Source organism: Ranitomeya imitator, chromosome 6 (genome assembly GCF_032444005.1).
Source record: "Ranitomeya imitator isolate aRanImi1 chromosome 6, aRanImi1.pri, whole genome shotgun sequence".
NCBI classification, from domain to species: domain Eukaryota; kingdom Metazoa; phylum Chordata; class Amphibia; order Anura; family Dendrobatidae; genus Ranitomeya; species Ranitomeya imitator.
This window is the reverse complement of record NC_091287.1, coordinates 158,261,869-158,288,937: the sequence shown is the minus strand read 5'-3', so window position 1 is coordinate 158,288,937 and position 27,069 is coordinate 158,261,869. Positions and strand designations below refer to the sequence as shown.

General features: G+C 42.4%; 1 protein-coding gene across 5 annotated transcripts in view; it reads left to right on the top strand.

Annotated features, from left to right (window-relative positions):
- ELMO1 (engulfment and cell motility 1) overlaps positions 1–27,069 on the top strand; it is a 562,162-nt gene that overhangs the window by 365,602 nt on the left and 169,491 nt on the right. For all 5 annotated transcript variants that reach the window (XR_011314008.1, XM_069730235.1, XM_069730236.1 and 2 more), the window contains one exon: positions 6,649–6,785. Coding sequence is in view for 4 of the 5 variants with exons in the window: in XM_069730235.1 (XP_069586336.1) it covers positions 6,649–6,785 (137 nt within the window). In the remaining variant the exon portion in view is untranslated. The remainder of the gene's footprint in view (positions 1–6,648; positions 6,786–27,069) is intronic.

The window sequence follows — 27,069 nt, the reverse complement described above, 5'->3', positions numbered from 1 at the left end:
GAGAGTGACGCTTGAAATTCTTCATCCTTGGTATTCACAAGATGTGATTACTCTGCATTTTATTGCTGTGATTTTTTTGATATTGAGATAAAAAATATGGAGTGCACTTGCTTCATTAATGTTCCATATCTACAGAACACCTGCCATCTTGGGGGATGTTCACAGTGGATGGATATGCAGCAGATTTTTCACCTGGCACATTTAAACGCTTTGCAACGGCCTCTGTGATCTATCAATGTGTAGCCAGGATCACACGACTGTAGATTCTCTCATCCGAGACAATCGGTTCTGTTCTTCTAATGACCCTATGATCAAAGTTTTATCCCTGTGTCCACATCATGTGATATGATTCTCTTGGATGAGAGAATTGGAGCACACAATGAGGAGAAGATGGAGAACAACATTCCTAAATATCTTTTCCATTGTGCGAGTCCGCGGAAATCAGACTGCGTTCAGATGGCATCCAAGTGGAGTCCAATGTTTGCCAAGTACCCGTAGACTTGAATGGATGAGTGTCTTCAGAGTGAAGTCTCAGTATAAAGCGATTTCTTTTTACAGATTCTGTCAGTGAAAAAGAAAATCGGTCATCAGCACTGTCCTATTGAATAGCATTAGTCCAAGTACTATCGCATGAAACATCGGATAGCACTTTTCTGATTTATACACTCGTTTGACCCTGACGTTAAGAATGGACTCAGGTGCTGAGCCCGATCCATACAGTGCAGGTGCCTGCTGTTTTATGTATCCAACATTTGACAGTAACGGATGCAATCAGAGCTAGCAACCATTGCATCAGTTTAGCTTCTTAAGGCTAGGTTCACACTAGCGTTGCGCCGCCCTGCGTCGGCGACGCAACGCGCGACGCACGTAAAAACGCGCGCAAAAACGCGCGCGTTTTGCGACGCGTGCGTCGTTTTTGACGAAAATCGGACGCACAGAAAATGCTACAATGTAGCGTTTTCTTGCGTCCGACTCTAGCGTCGGAAACGACGCACGTGGCGAAAAACGCCACCAAAACAACGCACGCGTCCCCTATGTTAAACATAGGGGCGCGTCGCCGCTGCGTCGCCGGCGCAACAGCGACGCACATTGGCGGAACGCCAATGTGAACGTAGCCTAAATGACGATGTAATGCTTGACAGCGGCATTTAAAAAGACACTTGGTGGGATGCCCATCAGTTACCATGCCAGCCACTGACCTGCTCAAGTCATCGGTGTCTGCCGTCTTAGAACTCCTATAAACACCAGTCCATAGCATTGCAGTGTATTCAATATTCAATCAAGCGACTGTATGATCAGTCCCCCAATAGGGACTCCTTAAAAATGTCTTAAACATTAAAATATATATTTTTAAATGTAAAACAAAAAAATATATATAAAATCTGAAGGGTTGATAAACTTGTTGAATGTGGTTTTGAGTACTTTGAGGATTGTAGTTTTCAAAATGGTGTCACTTTAGGGTATTTTCTTACATATAGACCCCTCAAAGTGACTTCAAATATGGTCCTGTAAATTTTGTTTGAAAAATGAGAAATCGCTGGTCATCTTTTAACCCTTCTAACTTCCTAACAGAAAAAAATTGTTTAAAAATTTGTGCTGATGTAAAGTAGACATGCATGTGGAAAATGTTATTTATTAACTATGTTGTGTGACATAACTCTCTGATTTAAGGGTATAAAAATTAAAAGGAGAAAAAAACCAAAAAACTGACACAAGACCTAAAACAATGAATTTTAATTTAGTAATTAAAAAGTAAAAAATTATCATAAAGACCAGTAAGAGGCATCCTACGGAAAAACAGGGTCTCTGGTATCAATCAAAAATGCCAGAAAAAATACAAATGTACAGGAAAAGGCTAGGGAAGATAGACGTGCCTATCCCTAAAAAATTCCCTTCCTGACAGCGGAGGTTGGCACCCTGGGATACGATGTGGCGCCCCCGCTCAACGTAGACTGACCCTGAAGTCCCTATAAAGGAATCCCTCAAAAAAAGCCACCACCAACAATAACACCACAAAAAAGAAAAACAAAACAAGTGAAAATAGAATCCTCTTGGCAGGATTCACTGTGCGCTTGCGCGGTGCTTTATACGCTATGCGGCTGCGCCGTGCTGAGGTTGTGCTTGGTGGGACATATCTCTCATTACCCCCACCGACACCGGTGATGCGCACTGCGAATTGGCTTTCATCTGCGCAGCCGACCTGGGAGTCCTCTGTACATGCGCACTAGTGCGCCTTTGGTGTCCCGGAGGTGCTTTTTTCTACTTCCGGGTCTCTGGCATATAGACTGCGAGAACGCCGATTCTCACACGGCTTTCTCCGGACCGCGTGCAGCGCTCACATTATCTGCTGCTTCCGTGCCCATTGATGGCAATCCCCTGATGAGCCCCTTTGGACAGCCATGTGGGGCGAAACGCGTAGGGATGAGACATTTGTCTCCACGAGATAAGTGCTTTTTCATTAATACCTTCGTGCTGCAAGGCTGATGGAGTGTTTACTCTTTTTACTTTAATATATGGACTGGATATGGGCTACTAGGCACAACGTTAAACAATACCCCAATAACGCCTGACCACTGTTCATTATACTGTGGGGTCCTTGGCGATCCTGGCTGTGAGGTTATGTGTAAAAGCTCTATCTGCTAAGGGCGCCTCTTGACACAGGAAATATACTTTTTTGTGCGTGTATATCTCTATGCCTGGTTTTCATGCCCTATCCTGTACCCTGGCAAGGACGCTTCCCTCCATAGTGACGCTCTTATGCGGTCACTAATAAACCTGTATTTTGTAACTCAGGGATTTGCCTTGATTCAAGAAGTGTCACTATATATTAAGGGACGTTCTAAATGAGCTTTGAAAGTATGGTAACTATACCAACTTTTTGTATACCTATGTCCTGTCTGGCGGTGATGCCATTAGGTCACTAATTTTGTACTGGTGAACTTATTTTTATATCTATCTAAGCACTTGACACCACTGAATTGAGTCTGATGAGAGTGACTGTATTATAAGATGTGCTTAACTGAGTTTTAGAGGTACGAGAATAATATCATCCTGCTTCCTCTGGCAGTGATGCCACTAGGCTAATGAAACCGTATCCGTAACTCTCTATTGTTGATATATAGCTAAACACACAGCACAACTGATCCGAGGCTGACAAGAGTTACTTCATTATTAGGTGCGTTCCTGAGCTACGAGAGCATATCTACCTCTCGATGCTCATAGCTGTGCCTGATGGTGACGTCATTTGAGTATCTATAACTCATTGGAAGTATGGTAATAACATCTCCGTATGTATCTCCATGTGTTTTTCTGGCAGTGATGCCATTACATTTATCTATAATTTACCTACTTCCACTTTCACCTCAGCACCTACTGTGACTAAACTGAGTCAATAAGAGCTACTGCACTATTAAGTATGCTCTAAAGGAACGCTGAGGGTACGGCAACAATATCAATACCTTCAGAGGCTATTTTTGTGACCCTCTATCAGGGTGGATTTGATTTAAATCTAACTGATTTAAATCACGATTTAAATCACGATTTAAATCACTAGTCAGTAAGGCTTGATTTAAATCAGTGATTTAAATCAAAGTTTCTACCTAACTGAATTTGACTCCACAGAGGTCCCAGCCTCTTCTTCAAGGCAAAAATGTTACAACATGAACAGAGTTGAGAAAAAGACCTTAATCCTATTGTTCTACAAACCTATGAATACAGAATCAACCCCTTCAGTGCCAAGTCCAAGAAGTTAGACAATATGTTTCTGATTGTTTGGAGTGGAATAGATCTGCACAACACAAGAAGAACGTGAATCTAAGTGTGAGGAGAAGGAAGGGCAAGCAGACAAGAAAATGAAAGTGAAACTTTGAGCACAATACTGCAGCATAGCCACAGACAGACAAGTCTGGATCTGTTTGTGTGTACGATCTGAGGTTTATTACATTCTTCCCTTATAATGGCAGCAGGCCGTAAAAGAGACCCAGTTTGGGAATATTTTAATGAAGCTCCTTCGCCTATCGGTAAGGCAGGCATGCGTGCAAAATGCAAACGATGCAACAAAGAGATGCAAGGCCTGGTAGCACGAATGAGGCAACATCATGGGAAGTGCGGTGATGAAGATGACTTCTCATCTCAGAAGATTCACATTCATCTTGTGTTGTCCAGATCTATTCCACTCCAAACAATCAGAAACATATTGTCTAACTTCTTGGACTTGGCACTGAAGGGGTTGATTCTGTATTCATAGGTTTGTAGAACAATACTATTAAGGTCTTTTTCTCAACTCTGTTCATGTTGTAACATTTTTGCCGTGAAGAAGAGGCTGGGACCTCTGCGGAGTCAAATTCAGTTTTGAGAACTGCATAAGTAAAGCGAGCGTCTGTGATAATATAGGAGAGAAACTGCCCACTAATCCTACAGAAACCTCTGGAAGAGCATGGCATTGTGAATGTTACACATATACAGCCTTTATTCTACTGAGTTAAACAACTCGGCTTTATCTCATGATGGAAGAACCTTTGGATGGTAAAATATTTTCCTCAAAAAGCAGTTTATTGAAAAAAATCCGATTTAAATAAAAAAAAATCCGATTTAAATCAAAAAAATCCGATTTTTTTGATTTTTTTTTAACAAAAACATTGATTTTTATCCACCCTGCCCTCTATATGTGGTGTCCTGTACTCAAGTGATACTGTTCTATTGTATAGCAGGGATTTCCTGTCTGTATACCCTGAATTTGTAGAGGGATCTATTATGGATATCCTTATATTACTGCTATCTTTTTAGTATCACTACTACATTTTTTGAGAGGCTCTACAGTGTCTAATATCTCTAATAACACTGTTTTTTTTTGTTTTGTTTTTTCTTCCTCCTCCTCTCAGAGTACATCTTTAGCTCACAATATACGCCAGATTTTATATATATCAGCCGAATCGAGCTATTACTGCTCTTATAGTCAGCATATAGCAGCACAGGTATTCTATTTTCACTTGTTTTGTTTTTCTTTTTTGTGGTGTTATTGTTGGTGGTGGCTTTTTTTGAGGGATTCCTTTATAGGGACTTCAGGGTCAGTCTATGTTGAGCGGGGGCGCCACATCGTATCCCAGGGTGCCAACCTACGCTGTCAGGAAGGGAATTTTTTAGGGATAGGCACGTCTATCTTCCCTAGCCTTTTCCTGTACATTTGTATTTTTTCTGGCATTTTTGATTGATACCAGAGACCCTGTTTCTCCATAGGATCTCTCTTACTGGTCTTTATGATAATTTTTTACTTTTTAATTACTAAATTAAAATTCATTGTTTTAGGTCTTGTGTCAGTTTTTTGTTTTTTTCTCATCAATAATAGACCTTGGCTACTGTTACTTTGGTTTTTCGTATAAAAAATTAAAAGTTTGAAAATTTTAACATTTTCACCAAATTACCATTTTTTCCACAAATAAACGCAAGTCATATCAAACTAATTTTGCCACTATCATGAAGTACAATATGTCACGGAAAAACAGTCTCAGAATCAGTGGGATCCGTTGAACTGTTCCAGAAGGGCGTTAAAGAACTGTGTATACATACCCTAAAATGAAAAACTACAGCTCGAATGCAAAAATCAAGCCATCATAAAAGGATAAAAAAAAAAAAAAAAAGGTAACTCATCCATGACCACTGGCTAACTAATTGTAACCATGGATACCTAAAGTCCTGCCATGCCTGCACATGAGGAAAGAGACATAGCGAATCAGAAAAACTATACTACATTTCTAACTGGAGGTATCTGCTAATATTATTAGTATTACACCTAATACATATTGGAATACCCCTTTAAGTGCACATGCAGGAAAGTAGATAGCAGGTTTTGCTTCAGGTTTTGCATTTTCCTATGGTTGAATGCTTAAAGCTGAGTAATATGGGGATTTACACAAATATACTTTTTCTGCCTGTGAATCCGTGATGCACATACAATATTTCCCGGGCTGATAGACTGGTTAATAGTAGTGGTCAATGGTACTATGTCGTGGGGAGCAGGTGATTGAGGTGCTGATGTTTGGAAGCAGAATATGCATGCTCCTAATCTGATGGCCGAAGGTAGTTTGAGGTCTTCTATTTATAGCTGTGAATATGAAGCCCCAGGTTTGTGACTGACGCGTGCACAGAATCTTTCCACTAATAAATCGCTTTGGAGTCACAGGAGGACTAACAGATTGCACCTTACTGCCCGCAGGCCTTTGCATTGCCTCGTGTTTATTCGCTTTTGACATGCTGTCGCGGGCTGGATTTCTGTTTTGCAGAGATTACTGTTTAAAGCTGAAAACCATTTCTGTAGTCAAATGGGGAAAAGTGATGACTTTAAATCTCAAATGATGTGCTAATAATGCATGACTAAGCCCCATATTCCAATTTAGATGTACGGGCCTGTAGGATGTACATCCCTGTTAAAACCCCAAAATTTGTCTTAGTTGATTAAAATAAAAAATGCATTTCGTATTTCTAGAAACAGTGACATTTTATTTGAACACATCCAATTGTTGAAGTCATTATTATTCAAAAATCTATTGATTGAAATGAACTTTTGTTCGTGGGGAAACCACATCAGGACAGTATTGTATATGGAGAAGGCAAGACGAAAATTGTTTTATTCTTTTGTGTTCTATATTTCAGCCAGTGAAACCTGCAATGATTTTCACCCTATGTTCTTCACACATGATCGATCTTTTGAGGAATTCTTTTGTATTTGCATCCAGCTGTTGAACAAGACGTGGAAGGAAATGAGGGCAACTTTTGAAGACTTCAACAAGGTAAGAACAAAAGAGACTTCTGTTGGGATCTAAGCACCTTTTTTATTCCATCTAAATCCCAAAAGTGGACAGAATAATGGTGATCTGGCCTTTGTAGTATGTATAATTATTTTTATCTAAAAACTACCCTGGCGTTTACATTCAGTTTTAGGGACATATGTGTTTATATCCAGGGCCGTATTTGCCACTAGGCACTTGAGGGCACGTGCCTAGGGCATGGACAATGCAGGGGGGCGGCACCTGAGCAAGTTTAAAAAAATATATATATATATTTTTTTTTTTTTAAAGTCCGGGGGTCCCCCCGCCCACCCACCTCAGTCCCAGCTGCTGCGGGGGGAGGGGGTCTCAAGCGCAAGGCCACCATCAAGGCATTGCTGCCCTGACTACTGTATGGGGCAGAAATGGGTGCTGTACCTTTAAGCAGCAGCAGCCCAAGTGCATCATGGTCCTCCTGACGCCGATCATGTCACACGCTGCGCGCTCTTCTTACTGTAAGCACTGGAGCAGACTGCAGAGAAACATTTAATGTTTGTGGGAGAAGATACTGAAGTCGGCGGTGAGCAGGGAGAGGAGGAGGCGGGCAGTGTGTGAGGACTCAGAGGAAGCTGCAGAGAGGAGACGGGAGTCTGCTGATGTGAGTGAGTGAGGGGAGGGGATGAGAGGCTGGTAAGGAGCTGAGAGGCAGGAGAGGAGAGGCTGGAAAGGAGAGGCTGGTAAGGAGATGAGAGGCTGGTAAGGAGCTGAGAGGCAGGAGAGGAGAGGCTGGAAAGGAGAGGCTGGTAAGGAGATGAGAGGCTGGTAAGGAGCTGAGAGGCAGGAGAGGAGAGGCTGGAAAGGAGAGGCTGGTAAGGAGATGAGAGGCTGGTAAGGAGCTGAGAGGCAGGAGAGGAGAGGCTGGTAAGGAGAGGAGAGGCTGGTAAGGAGATGAGAGGCTGGTAAGGAGCTGAGGCAGGAGAGGAGAGGCTGGAAAGGAGATGAGAGGCTGGTAAGGAGAGGAGAGGCTGGTAAGGAGATGAGAGGCTGGTAAAGAGAGGAGAGGCAGGAGAGGAGAGGCTGGAAAGGAGAGGCTGGTAAGGAGATGAGAGGCTGGTAAGGAGCTGAGAGGCAGGAGAGGAGAGGCTGGAAAGGAGAGGCTGGTAAGGAGATGAGAGGCTGGTAAGGAGAGGAGAGGCAGGAGAGGAGAGGCTGGAAAGGAGAGGCTGGTAAGGAGATGAGAAGCTGGTAAGGAGCTGAGAGGCAGGAGAGGAGAGGCTGGAAAGGAGAGGCTGGTAAGGAGATGAGACGCTGGTAAGGAGCTGAGAGGCAGGAGAGGAGAGGCTGGTAAGGAGATGAGAGGCTGGTAAGGAGAGGAGAGGCTGGAAAGGAGAGGCTGGTAAGGAGATGAGAGGCTGGTAAGGAGCTGAGAGGCAGGAGAGGAGAGGCTGGAAAGGCGAGGCTGGTAAGGAGATGAGAGGCTGGTAAGGAGCTGAGAGGCAGGAGAGGAGAGGCTGGAAAGGAGATGAGAGGCTGGTAAGGAGATGAGAGGCTGGTAAGGAGAGGAGAGGCTGGAAAGAAGAGGCTGGTAAGGAGATGAGAGGCTGGTAAGGAGCTTAGAGGCAGGAGAGGAGAGGCTGGTAAGGAGATGAGAGGCTGGTAAGGAGCTGAGAGGCAGGAGAGGAGAGGCTGGAAAGGAGATGAGAGGCTGGAAAGGAGATGAGAGGCTGGAAAGGAGAGGAGAGGCTGGAGAGGAGAGGCTGGAAAGGAGAGGAGAGGCTGGAGAGGAGAGGCTGGAAAGGAGAGGAGATGCTGGAAAGGAGAGGCTGGAAAGGAGAGGAGAGGCTGGTCTCATGTTGTATATGGGGAGGCTGTGTGGGGCTCATGCTGTATTTAAGGGGCTGTGGGGGGTTTAAAGATATATAGGGGGTGTCAGCATACTTAATTCTGCTCAATATTAAGTGATACAATTAATATTAATATTGAGTAGAATTATTTTCATGCTATTGGTTTGGCCTCCACAACAGTCATGGTCTTTCATCTGGCCCCTCGGGAAAATAAATTGCCCACCCCTGATCTAGAGACATGGAGTGAGAAGCCCACATACGATAGCAACAGATTAGTCCGTTCTCTCACTAAATTACCCATTTAGCTCTTCAAACTATTCTCTCTGAAACGTCCCAGCATTGCAGAGATAAACTTCCCTGTTTGCAGTCTGAGTGATGCTGCCTGTAGTTTTGGTAGTATGAATCGACTGACAGGTTCCCCTTAAAAACCTGTCAGCCAAACCTTGCAACCGTGGCAGAATCAACTGATCATGTACTGTGTATGAGATCCACCAGATTCTCACATGACAACTAATGGAAAGGTTTGCTAAGGCTACTTTCACATCAGCGATTTTCTCCGTTCTCGGCAGATACTGCAGTTTTTCTTCATCTGTCGTGTAACATATCACTTTCAGGCCGGCAACTCTGCGTTCGGCCTCATTCATTCCCTATGGGACTTGCAGACATGTGCAGCACTTGAGGTGAGACAAAAAAAACACTGCTAGCAGCATTTTTTTCTTGTTGCTGCAAGTACCGCATTTGCCGGATCGCAGCAAAACCGCAAGTGCCGCAAGTCCCATAGGGAATGAATGAGGCCGAACACAGTGTTGCCATAAGTGATCCGTTACGGATGCGGAAAACTGCCGGATCTGCCGCAAATGTCAAAAATCGCTGATGTGAAAGTAGCCTAAGTCACTGCCGATAGTGTCTGCATTAGTCATACTCACCAATGGGGGAGGCAGCACGAAAAGTGCCTAGGGCAGCAGAAATGTACTTTTGACATTTACTGGTAGCTGCTGCATTTCCCACCCTAGGCTTATACTCGAGTCATTAAGTTTTCCCAGTTTTTTGTGGCAAAATTAGGGGGTCGGCTTATACTCGGGTTGGCTTATACTCGAGTATATACGGTACATGAAAACCTTTGGTAATGTTGGCGAAGAGGAAGGAGAAAGATTTAATCAGGATATTAAGAAGATAGAATGACGATACTAAGATAGATGGAACGTGAACATTGTGGGGGACTACTGCTGGATGCTTCACAGAGTAGAGAAAAGGTATCAAGAAAAGCTTTGAAGACAAAAGGACATTTATTATTATTAATTTCCAATAAAGTTGCAGAATTAATGTTCAATAGTTTTTTCTATATAATATTGTGTAAATTTTTGCCTGCAATGAAGATTTTTCTTGTTCATCTTGCTCAAACGTAATTTCACATGCGTTTTTTGTTATTTGAAATCAGGGCATAAGAAAACATAAAAATCAGTCATTGGATTTGAAAAAAAAATAACCCAAAATTTGCATACCTGTGTAATTGGCTCAACAATAACTATGTTTTTGCGAAGTCCCAATAGAGAGAGCTTGAGAAACTTTGTCTTGAAACACTAGTTCACATTTTTTAAGACCTTGACAAGAGTTTCAAGTGCAGTAACTTTCATACTTAAAATTTCTTCTGCCTGTAGTAGAATATTATTGGCTTCACTGAGGTGCTTTTACAGCCAAAATATTCATTAGAACTGGAGCTATTCATTTCTTTTGATCAGATGGAAATTGAGCACAAAGTAGTGCTGCTGAATTTCTATTCATAAATCTCTAGGTGCTATGTAGCGAGAATCTGCATCTCTCAGTAAATCATTCAAATGGCAATGAAATGTAAAATACACTTAATGCGAGATGAAAGGTACTACAAAATGGTTACCAGCTCCATACTGTGTCACTTCCATTCCCTGAAGGTACCCCTACAACATAAATGAGAGCTAAACTGTAAACCAATTATATAGACTCTGTCCAGCCACAATTTGAAGGTTTTGGGGTTTTTAATAAAATTATTTGTGGATAATAAATAGTGTTTTGCATTTATTTTCAACGCTGTAGCTTTGAAATAGGATAGTATTCCAAGGTCACAAATTATTTTAATTATTTTAATTAATAATGGCAATAAAATGTTCTCTCGTTAAAGGGAATCTGTTCGCAGGTTTTTGCTATATAACCTTAGGACAGCACGAGGTAAGGATTAAAACGCATATGTCAGCAATGTGTCACTTCTCAAGCAGTGTGTTGTTTAATTACCATGAAAGTTTTATCACTTATGACATTATGTAGAAAAATGGGTTAAAAAAAATCAAGGGCACAAGAGTATGTCCAGCAGAAGTCAAAATGTAAGGTGCTTTATATTTTTGAAAAGCAAAGTTAGATATGAAGGCTTCAGTCACGGCCATTGTAGCACAGACCTAGAGATTGCACACCATTGATTTCCCTTTTAATGCTACTTAGTTTACTTAAATTATTTTGGACAAAATTATCTCTACATGACTTTTTAAAACATCTGATTATAATACAGGTTTTTAAAGGGAATTTCAATTTACTCTAAGTATTCTTTTTTAAGCTACCAAATCCAGTCTTGCAGGATTTCAATGTCCATTCTTCACAAATTCCTATTTTGAAAGATTCTTATAAAAAATACATTGTGATGCAAAATAAATGTTTTATCACTATCCTTTAGCCTACATTTTATATGAATGCGACACTGGCCTATTCTTAACACAAAGAAATGCAAATACTATAGAATATGGTCTTTTTCTGCTGTTTCCACTGGGATAGCACAATGCTTTATAAGCGAAGAATATAAAACAAGCAAGCCGTAAATAGGTGTTACTTCACCTAACTTTCTATTCCTATACTTTTGGGATGTATTAAAGTACCGTATATACTCGAGTATAAGCCGAACCCCTAATTTTGCCACAAAAAAACTGGGAAAACTTATTGACTCGAGTATAAGCCTAGGGTGGAAATGCAGCATTTACCGGTGAATTTCAAAAATAAAAATAGATCATTATTTCCCCATAGCTGTGCCATATAGTGCTCTCTACCGTTTATATTTCCCCATAGCTGTACCCCATATAGTGCTCTGCACCGTTAATTTTGTCCCATAGCTGTGCCCCATATAGTGCTCTGCACCGTTCATTTTGTCCCATAGCTGTGCCCCATATAGTGCTCTGCACCGTTCATTTTGTCCCATAGCTGTGCCCCATATAATGCTCTGCACCGTTCATTTTGTCCCATAGCTGTGCCCCATACTGTGCTCGGCACCGTTCATTATTGCCCCATATCTGTGCCCCATATACAATGCTCTGCACCGTTCATTTTGTCGCATAGCTGTGCCCCATACTGTGCTCGGCACCGTTCATTATTGCCCCATATCTGTGCCCCATATTTAATGCTCTGCACCGTTCATTTTGTCCCATAGCTGTGCCCCATACTGTGCTCGGCACCGTTCATTATTGCCCCATATCTGTGCCCCATATACAATACTCTGCACCGTTCATTTTGTCCCATAGCTGTGCCCCATACTGTGCTCGGCACCGTTCATTATTGTCCCGTATCTGTGCCCCATATATGCACAGGCAGAGTGAGCGTCAGGATCGCTGGGACTAGGTAAGTATGCCTCAGCGCCCTCTCCCCCTCACCCGCCGACCCTGCCACCCACCTTGACTCGACTATAAGCCGAGAGGGGCACTTTCAGCCCAAAAATTTGGGCTGAAAATCTCGGCTTATACTCGAGTATATACGGTATATAAATAGTTTGTAGTCTCAACATGCTTAGTGCAAATACAATACCTTATTACATAAAGTATGTCTTATTGAACGGTATTTTGAAATTAGTTATAAATCTAGACTTCTTCTAGCACTTGAAATTTTGAGTGTGTGAATTCTAAATGTCACAATGTTTCAGAACTGATTGCTAGGTATCCTACAATACTCAGATAGAGAGAGACCTGTCATTCAGGTCGGGTATGAAGATGCTAGAAGCTGGCAAAAACAAAAATTAAACCTTAAAGTTATATTAATAAAAAACAAAGTTTGTTAAGCAAAAAAGAAAAAAACAACAAACAACTCACACCTTTGACAGCTCCACCAATTGAAAAAAAGCAGTCATTGCTCATAACCCCTTCATGACCTTGGGATTTTTCGTTTTTCCGTGTTCGTTTTTCACTCCCCTCCTTCCCAGAGCCATAACTTTTTTATTTTTCCGTCAATTTGGCCATGTGAGGGCTTATTTTTTGCGGGACGAGTTGTACTTTTGAACGACATCATTGGTTTTAGCATGTCGTGTACTAGAAAACTGGAAAAAAATTCCAAGTGCGGTGAAATTGCAAAAAAAGTGCAATCCCACACTTGTTTTTTGTTTGGCTTTTTTGCTAGGTTCACTAAATGCTAAAACTGACCTGACATTATGATTCTCCAGGTCAGTACGAGTTCATACACACCTAACATTACTAGGTTATTTTTTACCTAAGTGGTGAAAAAAATTTCCAAACTTTGCTAAAAAAAAAAAATTGTGCCATATTCCGATACTCGTAGCGTCTCCAATTTTCATGATTTGCGGTCGGTTGAGGGCTTATTTTTTGCGTGCCGAGATGATGTTTTTAATTATAGCATTTTGGTGCAGATACGTTCTTTTGATCGCCCGTTATTGCATTTTAATGCAATGTCGCAGCGACAAAAAAAAACGTAATTCTGGCGTTTCAAATTTTTTTCTCGCTACGCTGTTTAGCGATCAGGTTAATGCTTTTTTTTAATTGATAGATCGGGCAATTCTGAGCGCGGCGATACCAAATATGTGTAGGTTTGATTTTTTTTTATTGATTTATTTTGATTAGGGCGAAAGGGGAATGATTTAAACTTTTATATTTTTTTTATTTTTTTCACATTTTTTTTAACTTTTTTTTTTTTTTACTTTTCCATGCTTCAATAGCCTCCATAGGATCGGCTCTGCTACATAGCAGTGATCTGCTGTTCGCTGCTATGTAGCAGAAAATCAGGTGTGCTGTGAGCGCCGACCACAGGGTGGCGCTCACAGCTACCAGCGATCAGTAACCATAGAGGTCTCAAGGACCTCTATGGTTACAATGGAGAAGCATCGCCGACCTCCGATCATGTGACGGGGTCGGCGATGACGTCATTTCCAGCCGCCCGTCCGGATGCGGTAGTTAAATGCCGCTGTCTGCATTTGACAGCGGCATTTAACTAGTTAATAGGCGCGGGCAGATCGCGATTCTGCTCGCGCCTATTACGGGCACATGTCAGCTGTTCAAAACAGCTGACATGTCCCGGCTTTGATGCGGGCTCACCGCCGGAGCCCACATCAAAGCGGGGCTTCTGACCTCGGACGTACTATCCCGTCCGAGGTCAGAAAGGAGTTAAAACTGGTTTGAAACACAAACACATAGAAACACAATAGAAAATATATTTAAAAAAAAAATAGGATTTTGTTGTGAAAAATTGTAGTAAAATATAACAAAAACTTTACATATTTGATGTCTTTAATAGAGTTTGTGCATATTGATTTGCATATGGGAGGCTATGTGGGGCTCATGCTGTATATGGGAGGCTATGTGAGGGCTCATCCTGTAAATAGGAGACTATATGGGGGCACTTACAGTATATAGAGGGATGTATATGGGCTCATACGCTTTATAATGGGCTGTGTGCGGGCTCATACAGTATATAAGGGGTTGTTAGCTGACTTAATTCTGCTCAATATTAAGCGATACAATTAATATTAATATAAAATAATTATAATTGATATGTTAATATTAATTTTGAGCAGAATTAATTTCAGCCTATTGGTTTGGCCCTCAACAACCGTCAGTCTCATGTGGCTCCTTGGGAGAATAAATTTCCCACCCCTGCCTTATTGTAAGCCATTGTCTGAGACCTATAGAGCAAAGTATGGATCTTATATGGCGATTTCAAAGGTCAAACTAAGATGATTTTAGTTTAATTAAAAATGAATAGTTGTCTTTGCTGTCCTTAAACATATGCCAGTATTTAATTTCCCTGCTGTCTCATATGAAAGGTGTCGCATTTAGAATTCATATGTTATAACTTCTACGGGTAAGTTCACACAGGGCATTTTTGCTGCGTTTTTTTCTGCAGCAAAACCTGATCATCTTGGCAGGAAAGAAGCTGCGCCAAAAAACGCAGGTTTGGGTGCGTTTTTTTGGTGCATTTTTTTTCATGCGTTTTTTTTTCTCTTTGTGCATGGCAATAAAGTTGAGTGCACACAGAGAAAGAAAACAACTTCCTGTAGATAGAATGAATAGATAGAATAGAATGAATAGATAGATTGATAGAATAGAATAGATACATTACCTGCGGTATCCTCTTCCCTGGCGTTTTCCCACGGTGCAGAGGTTACCTCCGGTCAGGCAGTGAGGGAGCGCAGGCTCGGTGACATCACTGCTCATTACTGAGCCTGCACCCGCTGCGTCTCATTCATTCCGCACTACTTACAGCCAGGAGCGGTGGCATTAGCAGCGCTCCCGGTTATAAGCTTTATCTCCCCCAGATACTGCGTGGGACACTCGTTATATTGGACTGCGACGGATCAGGGAGTATACTGTACTTTTTATTTTTATTATTTTAATTTCAGAAGATCAATGGCTTCGTTTTGTAATGGCAGAATATTAAAATGGTAAAACTGTGTGGTGTATTATTTCATTAAAAGACTTTTTCTTCATGTTTATTTAACCCTTTAATTACTATAGGATTAGTAATAGGAATAGGAATTAACCCCTCATTACCATGCTTGCCACTACTACAGGGCAAGTGTGAAGAGGCGGGCAAAGCGCCAGAATAGGCACATGTAATAGATTTGCCATTTCTGGGCAGCTGTGGGCTGCTATTTTTAGGCTGGGAGGCCTACATCAATGGCCCCTTACTAGCCCGAGAATACCAGCCCCCCGCTCTGAGCTTTAGCAAGGCTGGTTGTCAAAAATTGAGGGTACCCCACGCCGTTTTTTTAAAATCATTAAATAATTTTAAAAAAGCGTGAGGACCCCTCTATTCTTGATAACTATCGTTGCTGAAGCTGACAGCTGAGGGTTGCTGCCCCCAGCTGTGAGTTTTCTCTGGTTGGTTATCAAAAATAAGGGGGAACCCATGCCGTTTTTTTTTATTATTATTTTTTCTATAGCGCAGGAGCGGCAGATGAAAACTCCCATCCGCCGCTCCTGCTCTCACTGTAATTAGCGGCTGTAGGTGATGGGATCAGTAGACCCATCAGCTGACATCAGTGATCGGTGGTAAAGTTTATACCTCCGATCACAGCTGAGTGCTGCCGCTGTCTTCTGACATTGTGGGACCCGCGGCTCACTGACAGGCGGGGATGATTTCCCCGCCAATCAGAAGCGGTGTTTGCCACGCTGTCATGCATATGACATCGTGTCAAACACTGTAATGTTGGACCCCCCATTCAAGTGAATGGGGTTCGGGTCCGCTCTGCTGGATGACAGGCTGCATGGACGCATCATGCAGCCTGCCATCTATATGTAGCAGAGCAGAGTGTGACGTCACATCCGGTTGTCGTTGACTATTCTGCAGCAAATACGCTGCAAGAAAAGTCAACCTGCGTATTTGCAGCTTTTTTTCACCATCCATTCAAGTCAATGGGTGGAAAACGCTGAAAAAACACGGGAAAAACGCTGAAAGAAGTGACATGCCCTATGAACTGGTGACCGGTTCCCTTTAAGCCTTGTTCTTCAAAAAGCAATTTTTCCAGAAAGTTGGAATATGCCCTTTGCTTTATTACAAATAGTGGGAGAGAACAAAACATGTTTTGTTTTATTTTTTAATAATTTAACAATTTGGCACCTGTTGTAAGGCTAGGGTCACATGACCGTTTTTCTTTCATCCAAGAAAATGGATCTGATTATGCTCATCACACTATGATCAGACTTTAATCAGAGTATGATCTGATTTTCTCTGACTTGGAGAAAAAAATACATTTTCTCCACCTTTTCTTTATTGCCAATCCATGAAAATCGAACCACACTCTGATAACAATCGAGTCGTACGATTTTATTTTTCTCTACAGACCCATAGAGATGAATTAGCAGTGGCAACTAGCATCCGATTCTCGGTTGCAGAGTGCATGCCGCAAACTTTTTTCCTCGGACGGAATCAGACATGTGCACGACCCCATAGAATAATATGGGGACAAGTACGATCTGTCAAAAAGACTGATGGCACTTTCCAAGGGGGAAAGCAAAGCAGAGACTAAATTGCTTGATAGGTGTATTAACACATGAAAGCCGGGTGCATACAGCGCTCACATCCAGTCTACATTACTGGATTATACATTCGCACAAACATGAAATTGAATCTTAGATCAGGTTTCAAACTGTATATTATATGGCATGAAAATGAATGAAGGAATATAGATTGGAAATGCAGATTGAAACGTAGTGCAAATTTATTAACTATGGGTAACCACTAATATATGTAAATATGTTTTCCACACCAAAAGGTGTAGCATTTCCAGCAGAAGGACATAAGAGACCCTATTAGAATTCTGGTGTACAAGCTTTGATGACGGGCCTTTGTCTCACAAAAGATAGACAAACAATTATTAAAAAGTCACACGTACCTCAAAATGGTACCTGGAAAAGCATCAAATAACCCTGCAAAATAATAAGCCGTAATACAACTCTATCAACAGAAAAATAAAATGTTTTTATGTCTCTCACAAAGTGGCAACACAAAATATATGTTTTTTGATAATTATTTTTATGTAACAATATTTTTATGTGCAAGCATAGAAAAGTATACAGTGTACATTTGGTATCTCTTTAATCATGTTGACTGTCAGAATTTGGAAGTTAGTATATCACTTGTAGTACACAGTCAATATAAAAAACATATACCCTAACTGGGGAAAAAAATGGAATTTCCGCTTTTAGCCGCCATCTGCCACATAATTTTTTCAATACACTTTTGGGGGTAAATAAAAAATTGTGTCAATGTAAAGTACCATCTGGGAGATGTCAATTGACTATTTTGTGTGGTATGACTATCAGTTTTAAGGGCAGGTACATTAAAAGTTTGAAAGGTGGACATTTTTTCACAATTTTTTTTAAATAATTCCAGTTTTTATGTAAAAAAAAAAAAAAAATTTCAACACATGTCGACCTAAATTTACTATTACGGTAACTTAAATTATAATCGGTCTTTTAAAATTTTAGCCACTCTAACAATTTTGTATGCATTTTTTGTAGCAAATTTAACTACAAAATGGCAAGTGGCATTGTGACAATTTTCCAGATGTCTACTGTCAGAAAATGTATTGCTGTTTGGAGTTAATATCAACTTAATATTTATTTTATTTTGACATTTATTTTTTCCCTGGCTACCAGAAATGCGAAATGGTTAAAGGGGATATCTGGTACTTTATAAAATTATATACCGTATATTAAAAAAAAGGGTGCCTGAGTACTAATAAGTAGGTAGTTCTTAACAACCTGCGCCATTCATTGCCGTCACCGACCGTTCCTGTCAAAGATTCAGCCCCATCGACTGACGTCACATCCACAGAGCTGTGGATTCTTTTTCTCACCTATCTGTTGATAGGTCAGGCCACTGCCTAACTGGGGGAGCTCGTTGTCAATCAGAATGATGGCAGAAGTCACGTCCCGTCGACAGAGCAGGGCAGAAAAGAAGCTGCTGGTCTGGTGATGTGATGTCCGCAAATGCAGCGGAATCCCCGGCAAGAGCTGTCTGGGATCGCTTTGTGCCAGGGAAGAGCGGTGATGGATACAACAGACCGGTAGGGAGCAAGTTCATGCCTGTTAGTACTTAGGCGCATTTTTTGTTTTTCATAAAGTCCCTAATACACCCTATAAATTATGAGCAGGTATAACCTTATTGTTACAGATGGCTATTACATGAAATGGGATTCAGATTATAGATTTTTTTTAACCTTCTGTGCAATGATATACAGTGGGGCAAAAAAGTATTTAGTCAGCAATAGTGCAAGTTCCACCACTTAAAAAGATGAGAGGCGTCTGTAATTTACATCATAGGTAGACCTCAACTATGGGAGACAAACTGAGAAAAAAAAATCCAGAAAATCACATTGTCTGTTTTTTTAACAATTTATTTGCATATTATGGTGGAAAATAAGTATTTGGTCAGAAACAAAATTTCATCTCAATACTTTGTAATATATCCTTTGTTGGCAATGACAGAGGTCAAACGTTTTCTGTAAGTCTTCACAAGGTTGCCACACACTGTTGTTGGTATGTTGGCCCATTCCTCCATGCAGATCTCCTCTAGAGCAGTGATGTTTTTGGCGTTTCGCTTGGCAACACGGACTTTCAACTCCCTCCAAATGTTTTCTATAGGGTTGAGATCTGGAGACTGGCTAGGCCACTCCAGGACCTTGAAATGCTTCTTACGAAGCCACTCCTTCGTTGCCCTGGCGGTGTGCTTTGGATCATTGTCATGTTGAAAGACCCAGCCGCGTTTCATCTTCAATGCCCTTGCTGATGGAAGGAGGTTTGCACTCAAAATCTCACGATACATGGCCCCATTCATTCTTTCATGTACCTGGATCAGTCGTCCTGGCCCCTTTGCAGAGAAACAGCCCCAAAGCATGATGTTTCCACCACCATGCTTTACAGTAGGTATGGTGTTTGATGGATGCAACTCAGTATTCTTTTTCCTCCAAACACGACAAGTTGTGTTTCTACCAAACAGTTCCAGTTTGGTTTCATCAGACCATAGGACATTCTCCCAAAACTCCTCTGGATCATCCAAATGCTCTCTAGCAAACTTCAGACGGGCCCGGACATGTACTGGCTTAAGCAGTGGGACACGTCTGGCACTGCAGGATCTGAGTCCATGGTGGCGTAGTGTGTTACTTATGGTAGGCCTTGTTGCATTGGTCCCAGCTCTCTGCAGTTCATTCACTAGGTCCCCCCGCGTGGTTCTGGGATTTTTGCTCACCGTTCTTGTGATCATTCTGACCCCACGGGGTGGGATTTTGCGTGGAGCCCCAGATTGAGGGAGATTATCAGTGGTCTTGTATGTCTTCCATTTTCTAATTATTGCTCCCACTGTTGATTTCTAAACTCCAAGCTGGTTGGCTATTGCAGATTCAGTCTTCCCAGCCTGGTGCAGGGCTACAATTTTGTTTCTGTTGTCCTTTGACAGCTCTTTGGTCTTCACCATAGTGGAGTTTGGAGTCCGACTGTTTGAGGGTGTGCACAGGTGTCTTTTTATACTGATAACAAGTTTAAACAGGTGCCATTACTACAGGTAATGAGTGGAGGAAAGAGGAGACTCTTAAAGAAGAAGTTACAGGTCTGTGAGAGCCAGAAATCTTGATTGTTTGTTTCTGACCAAATACTTATTTTCCACCATAATATGCAAATAAAATGTTAAAAAAACAGACAATGTGATTTTCTGGATTTTTTTTTTCTCAGTTTGTCTCCCATAGTTGAGGTCTACCTATGATGTAAATTACAGACGCCTCTCATCTTTTTAAGTGGTGGAACTTGCACTATTGCTGACTGACTAAATACTTTTTTGCCCCACTGTATAAGTAATGAGAAATTCTCGTGGAGTCTCTAAAGCATTTTAGATAGAGCGATAGGCAGCCACTATGCCGCTCTGAAGCTGACCATGAGAGGCCCATGGCCATAACTGTTATGAAAGGCAATTCAGTACTACAATGGACATAGCGGTCAGAGCACATACAGTGATCTGACAATAACCCAAAATCATAGAACGAGCTCTGAGACGTGGGAACTCTGCAGACCGCAATCCCTAATCCTCTCCAAACAACACTAGAGGCAGCCGTGGATTGCGCCTAATTCTGCCTATGCAACTCGGCACAGCCTGAGAAACTAACTAGCCTGAAGATAGAAAATAAGCCTACCTTGCCTCAGAGAAATACCCCAAAGGAAAAGGCAGCCCCCCACATATAATGACTGTGAGTTAAGATGAAAAGACAAACGTAGAGATGAAATAGATTCAGCAAAGTGAGGCCCGACTTTCTTAACAGATCGAGGATAGAAAAGGTAACTTTGCGGTCTACACAAAACCCTAAAGAAAACCACGCAAAGGGGGCAAAAAGACCCTCCGTACCGAACTTACGGCACGGTGGTACACCCTTTGCGTCCCAGAGCTTCCAGCAACAAATTAGACAAGCTGGACAGAAAAAATAGCAAACAAATAGCAAAGAAGAACTTAGCTATGCAGAGCAGCAGGCCACAGGAATGATCCAGGGAAAAGCAAGTCCAACACTGGAACATTGACAGGAAGCCAGGATCAAAGCATTAGGTGGAGTTAAGTAGAGAAGCACCTAACGACCTCACCAGATCACCTGAGGGAGGAAACTCAGAAGCCGCAGTACCACTTCCCTCCACCAACAGAAGCTCACAGAGAGAATCAGCCGAAGTACCACTTGTGACCACAGGAGGGAGCTCTGCCACAGAATTCACAACAGTACCCCCCCTTTGAGGAGGGGTCACCGAACCCTCACCAGAGCCCCCAGGCCGACCAGGATGAGCCACATGAAAGGCACGAACAAGATCGGGAGAATGGACATCAGAGGCAAAAACCCAGGAATTATCTTCCTGAGCATAACCCTTCCATTTAACCAGATACTGGAGTTTCCGTCTAGAAACACGAGAATCCAAAATCTTCTCCACAATATACTCCAATTCCCCCTCCACCAAAACCGGGGCAGGAGGATCAACAGATGGAACCATAGGTGCCACGTATCTCCGCAACAATGACCTATGGAATACGTTATGTATGGAAAAAGAATCTGGAAGGGTCAGACGAAAAGACACAGGATTAAGAACCTCAGAAATCCTATACGGACCAATGAAACGAGGTTTAAACTTAGGAGAGGAAACCTTCATAGGAATATGACGAGAAGACAACCAAACCAGATCCCCAACACGAAGTCGGGGACCCACACGGCGTCTGTGATTAGCGAAACGTTGAGCCTTCTCCTGGGACAAGGTCAAATTGTCCACTACTTGAGTCCAAATCTGCTGCAACCTGTCCACCACAGTATCCACACCAGGACAGTCCGAAGACTCAACCTGTCCTGAAGAGAAACGAGGATGGAACCCAGAATTGCAGAAAAATGGCGAAACCAAGGTAGCCGAGCTGGCCCGATTATTAAGGGCGAACTCAGCCAAAGGCAAAAAGGACACCCAGTCATCCTGATCGGCAGAAACAAAGCATCTCAGATATGTTTCCAAAGTCTGATTGGTTCGTTCGGTCTGGCCATTAGTCTGAGGATGGAAAGCCGAGGAAAAAGACAAGTCAATGCCCATCCTACCACAAAAAGCTCGCCAAAACCTTGAAACAAACTGGGAACCTCTGTCAGAAACGATATTCTCTGGAATGCCATGTAAACGAACCACATGCTGGAAGAACAATGGCACCAAATCAGAGGAGGAAGGCAATTTAGACAAGGGTACCAGATGGACCATCTTAGAAAAGCGATCACAGACCACCCAAATGACTGACATCTTTTGAGAAACGGGAAGATCAGAAATAAAATCCATAGAGATATGTGTCCAAGGCCTCTTCGGGACCGGCAAGGGCAAAAGCAACCCACTGGCACGAGAACAGCAGGGCTTAGCCCGAGCACAAATCCCACAGGACTGCACAAAAACACGAACATCCCGCGACAGAGACGGCCACCAAAAGGATCTAGCCACCAACTCTCTGGTACCAAAGATTCGAGGATGACCAGCCAACACCGAACAATGAACCTCAGAGATAACTTTATTGGTCCACCTATCAGGGACAAACAGTCTCTCCGCTGGACAACGATCAGGTTTATTAGCCTGAAATTTTTGCAGCACCCGCCGCAAATCAGGGGAGATGGCAGAGACAATTACTCCTTTCTTGAGGATATCCGCCGGCTCAGACAAACCCGGAGAGTCGGGCACAAAACTCCTAGACAGAGCATCCGCCTTCACATTTTTAGAGCCCGGAAGGTACGAAATCACAAAGTCAAAACGGGCAAAAAACAGCGACCAACGAGCCTGTCTAGGATTCAACCGCTTAGCAGACTCAAGATAAGTCAAGTTCTTATGATCAGTCAATACCACCACGCGATGCTTAGCTCCTTCAAGCCAATGACGCCACTCCTCGAATGCCCACTTCATGGCCAGCAACTCTCGGTTGCCCACATCATAATTTCGCTCAGCAGGCGAAAACTTCCTGGAAAAAAAAGCGCATGGTTTCATCACTGAGCAATCAGAACCTCTCTGCGACAAAACAGCCCCTGCTCCAATCTCAGAAGCATCAACCTCAACCTGGAACGGAAGAGAAACATCTGGTTGACACAACACAGGGGCAGAAGAAAAACGACGCTTCAACTCTTGAAAAGCTTCCACAGCAGCAGAAGACCAATTGACCAAATCAGCACCCTTCTTGGTCAAATCGGTCAATGGTTTGGCAATACTAGAAAAATTGCAGATGAAGCGACAATAAAAATTAGCAAAGCCCAGGAACTTTTGCAGACTTTTCAGAGATGTCGGCTGAGTCCAATCATGGATGGCTTGGACCTTCACAGGATCCATCTCGATAGTAGAAGGGGAAAAGATGAACCCCAAAAATGAAACTTTCTGCACACCAAAGAGACACTTTGATCCCTTCACAAACAAAGAATTAGCACGCAGGACCTGAAAAACTGTTCTGACCTGCTTCACATGAGACTCCCAATCATCCGAGAAGATCAAAATGTCATCCAAGTACACAATCAGGAATTTATCCAGGTACTCTCGGAAGATGTCATGCATAAAGGACTGAACACTGATGGAGCATTGGCAAGTCCGAATGGCATCACTAGATACTCAAAATGACCCTCAGGCGTATTAAATGCAGTTTTCCATTCATCTCCTCGCCTGATTCGCACCAGATTATACGCACCACGAAGATCTATCTTGGTGAACCAACTAGCCCCCTTAATCCGAGCAAACAAATCAGATAACAATGGCAAGGGGTACTGAAATTTAACCGTGATCTTATTTAGAAGGCGGTAATCTATACAAGGTTTCAGCGAACCATCCTTCTTGGCTACAAAAAAGAACCCTGCTCCTAATGGTGACGATGACGGGCGAATATGCCCCTTCTCCAGGGATTCCTTCACATAACTGCGCATAGCGGCGTGCTCAGGCACGGATAAATTAAACAGTCGACCTTTTGGGAATTTACTACCAGGAATCAAATTGATAGCACAATCACAATCCCTATGCGGAGGTAGGGCATCGGACTTGGGCTCATCAAATACATCCCAGTAATCAGACAAGAACTCTGGAACCTCAGAAGGGGTGGATGACGAAATTGACAGAAATGGAACATCACCATGTACCCCCTGACAACCCCAGCTGGACACCGACATGGATTTCCAATCTAATACTGGATTATGGGCTTGTAGCCATGGCAACCCCAACACGACCACATCATGCAGATTATGCAACACCAGAAAGCGAATAACCTCCTGATGTGCAGGAGCCATGCACATGGTCAGCTGGGTCCAGTATTGAGGCTTATTCTTGGCCAAAGGCGTGGCATCAATTCCTCTCAATGGAATAGGACACTGCAAGGGCTCTAAGAGAAACCCACAACGCTTAGCATACTCCAAGTCCATCAAATTCAGGGCAGCGCCTGAATCCACAAATGCCATGACAGAATACGATGACAAAGAGCAGATCAAGGTAACGGACAAAAGAAATTTTGACTGTACCGTACCAATGGTGGCAGACCTAGCGAACCGCTTAGTGCACTTAGGACAATCAGAGATAGCATGAGTGGAATCACCACAGTAGAAACACAGCCCATTCAGACGTCTGTGTTCTTGCCGTTTAACTCTGGTCAAAGTCCTATCGCACTGCATAGGCTCAGGTTTAAGCTCAGGTAATACCGCCAAATGGTGCACAGATTTACGCTCACGCAAGCGTCGACCGATCTGAATGGCCAAAGACATAGACTCATTCAAACCAGCAGGCATAGGAAATCCCACCATGACATCCTTAAGGGCTTCCGAGAGACCCTTTCTGAACATAGCTGCCAGCGCAGATTCATTCCATTGAGTGAGCACGGACCACTTTCTAAATTTCTGACAATATACCTCTATCTCATCCTGACCCTGACAAAGAGCCAGCAAATTTTTCTCTGCCTGATCCACTGAATTAGGTTCATCGTACAGCAATCCGAGCGCCAGGAAAAACGCATCGATATTACTCAATGCAGGATCTTCTGGCGCAAGAGAAAATGCCCAGTCCTGAGGGTCGCCGCGCAAAAAAGAAATAACAATCAAAACCTGTTGAACTGGATCACCAGGGGAGCGAGGTTTCAAGGCCAGAAATAATTTACAATTATTTTTGAAACTCAGAAACTTAGTTCTATCTCCAAAAAACAAATCAGGAATAGGAATTCTTGGTTCCAACATAGCTTTCTGATCAATAGTGTCTTGAATCTTTTGTACTCTTGCCGAGATCTTATCCACAAATGAAGACAGACTTCTAATGTCCATCGCTACACCTGTGTACTGAACCACCCCAAATGTCTAGGGGAAAAAAAAGGCAAAACACAGTGCAAAGAAAAAAAAATGGTCTCAGAACTTCTTTTTTCCCTCTATTGAGAATCATTAGTACTTTTGGCTTCCTGTACTGTTATGAAAGGCAATTCAGTACTACAATGGACATAGCGGTCAGAGCACATACAGTGATCTGACAATAACCCAAAATCATAGAACGAGCTCTGAGACGTGGGAACTCTGCAGACCGCAATCCCTAATCCTCTCCAAACAACACTAGAGGCAGCCGTGGATTGCGCCTAACTCTGCATATGCAACTCGGCACAGCCTGAGAAACTAACTAGCCTGAAGATAGAAAATAAGCCTACCTTGCCTCAGAGAAATACCCCAAAGGAAAAGGCAGCCCCCCACATATAATGACTGTGAGTTAAGATGAAAAGACAAACGTAGAGATGAAATAGATTCAGCAAAGTGAGGCCCGACTTTCTTAACAGATCGAGGATAGAAAAGGTAACTTTGCGGTCTACACAAAACCCTAAAGAAAACCACGCAAAGGGGGCAAAAAGACCCTCCGTACCGAACTAACGGCACGGAGGTACACCCTTTGCGTCCCAGAGCTTCCAGCAACAAATTAGATAAGCTGGACAGAAAAAATAGCAAACAAATAGCAAAGAAGAACTTAGCTATGCAGAGCAGCAGGCCACAGGAATGATCCAGGGAAAAGCAAGTCCAACACTGGAACATTGACAGGAAGCCAGGATCAAAGCATTAGGTGGAGTTAAGTAGAGAAGCACCTAACGACCTCACCAGATCACCTGAGGGAGGAAACTCAGAAGCCGCAGTACCACTTCCCTCCACCAACAGAAGCTCACAGAGAGAATCAGCCGAAGTACCACTTGTGACCACAGGAGGGAGCTCTGCCACAGAATTCACAACACATAACCATAAGAACCCGTCTATGTTAGCATGATTGGCAGACAGTCGTTTGTGTATATATGGCTATTTTAACAAGCTCAGTTTTGTTCCCACAGAGATAAGTCAGGGATGTATGAAATATTATCTCTCAATTTGATGAAACCCCTTCTAAATGCTTTTAAGACAAGGTGTCTTCTTGCTCTAACAGGTACTTGGCTAATTAACTAGCTAGATTCTACCATCCAGTTTATAAACCTAACAGGATTTCCTTTGGCTACTTGACAACAACATAATTGTGCCTGAATAGTCTAATAATGTCAAAAAGGTTTTCTCCCTATTACTTTAATGTGATCTAAAAGGTGTCGACAGCAAGCCCCAATCATGCAGAGAATAAGGCTTTCATCTTTTTGCTTGACGTGCTGAGATATGATGAGCTATGAGAAAAGAGGAAAGGAGAAGCGCAGAGCTGGCAGGCCTTATTATCATGTAATGCATTATCTCTTGTATGCAGCAGGCAAGATTAGACGCTCCATGCTGGAAAGTTAGAATGCTGTGAGTGTTGTGGGTATTCTGAGCACGCCTCATAAATGCTGGCTGCAGGAAATCTGCATCCAGGCAATGAGAATGTAAATGATCTGCGCTTGGACCGTATGATAAAGACATTTCATTTTAGAATGTTAATAAAATTATAGAAATGTCTTACTAAACGCACACATGAATGAAATGTGCAGATCTTTAGTAAGAAATAAAGCATAAAGGTCATTCTATATAGTTTTTTTCACATGACATCTCGTAAACTGTTGTGATTTATTTGATGAATTTGTTTTTCTATTCCACATTTTGTTTTTCGTTTTCTTATCTGTGGCTCTTTTTTCTGTTCTGACCATCAAATAGCAACAGCACCTTGGCCGGAAAATTCAAATTCCCTTCCATCGTCTTTTTTTTCATAGTTATTATTATTTCATCATTTGATAACTATCAGTAAAGGATGCTCAGTGTG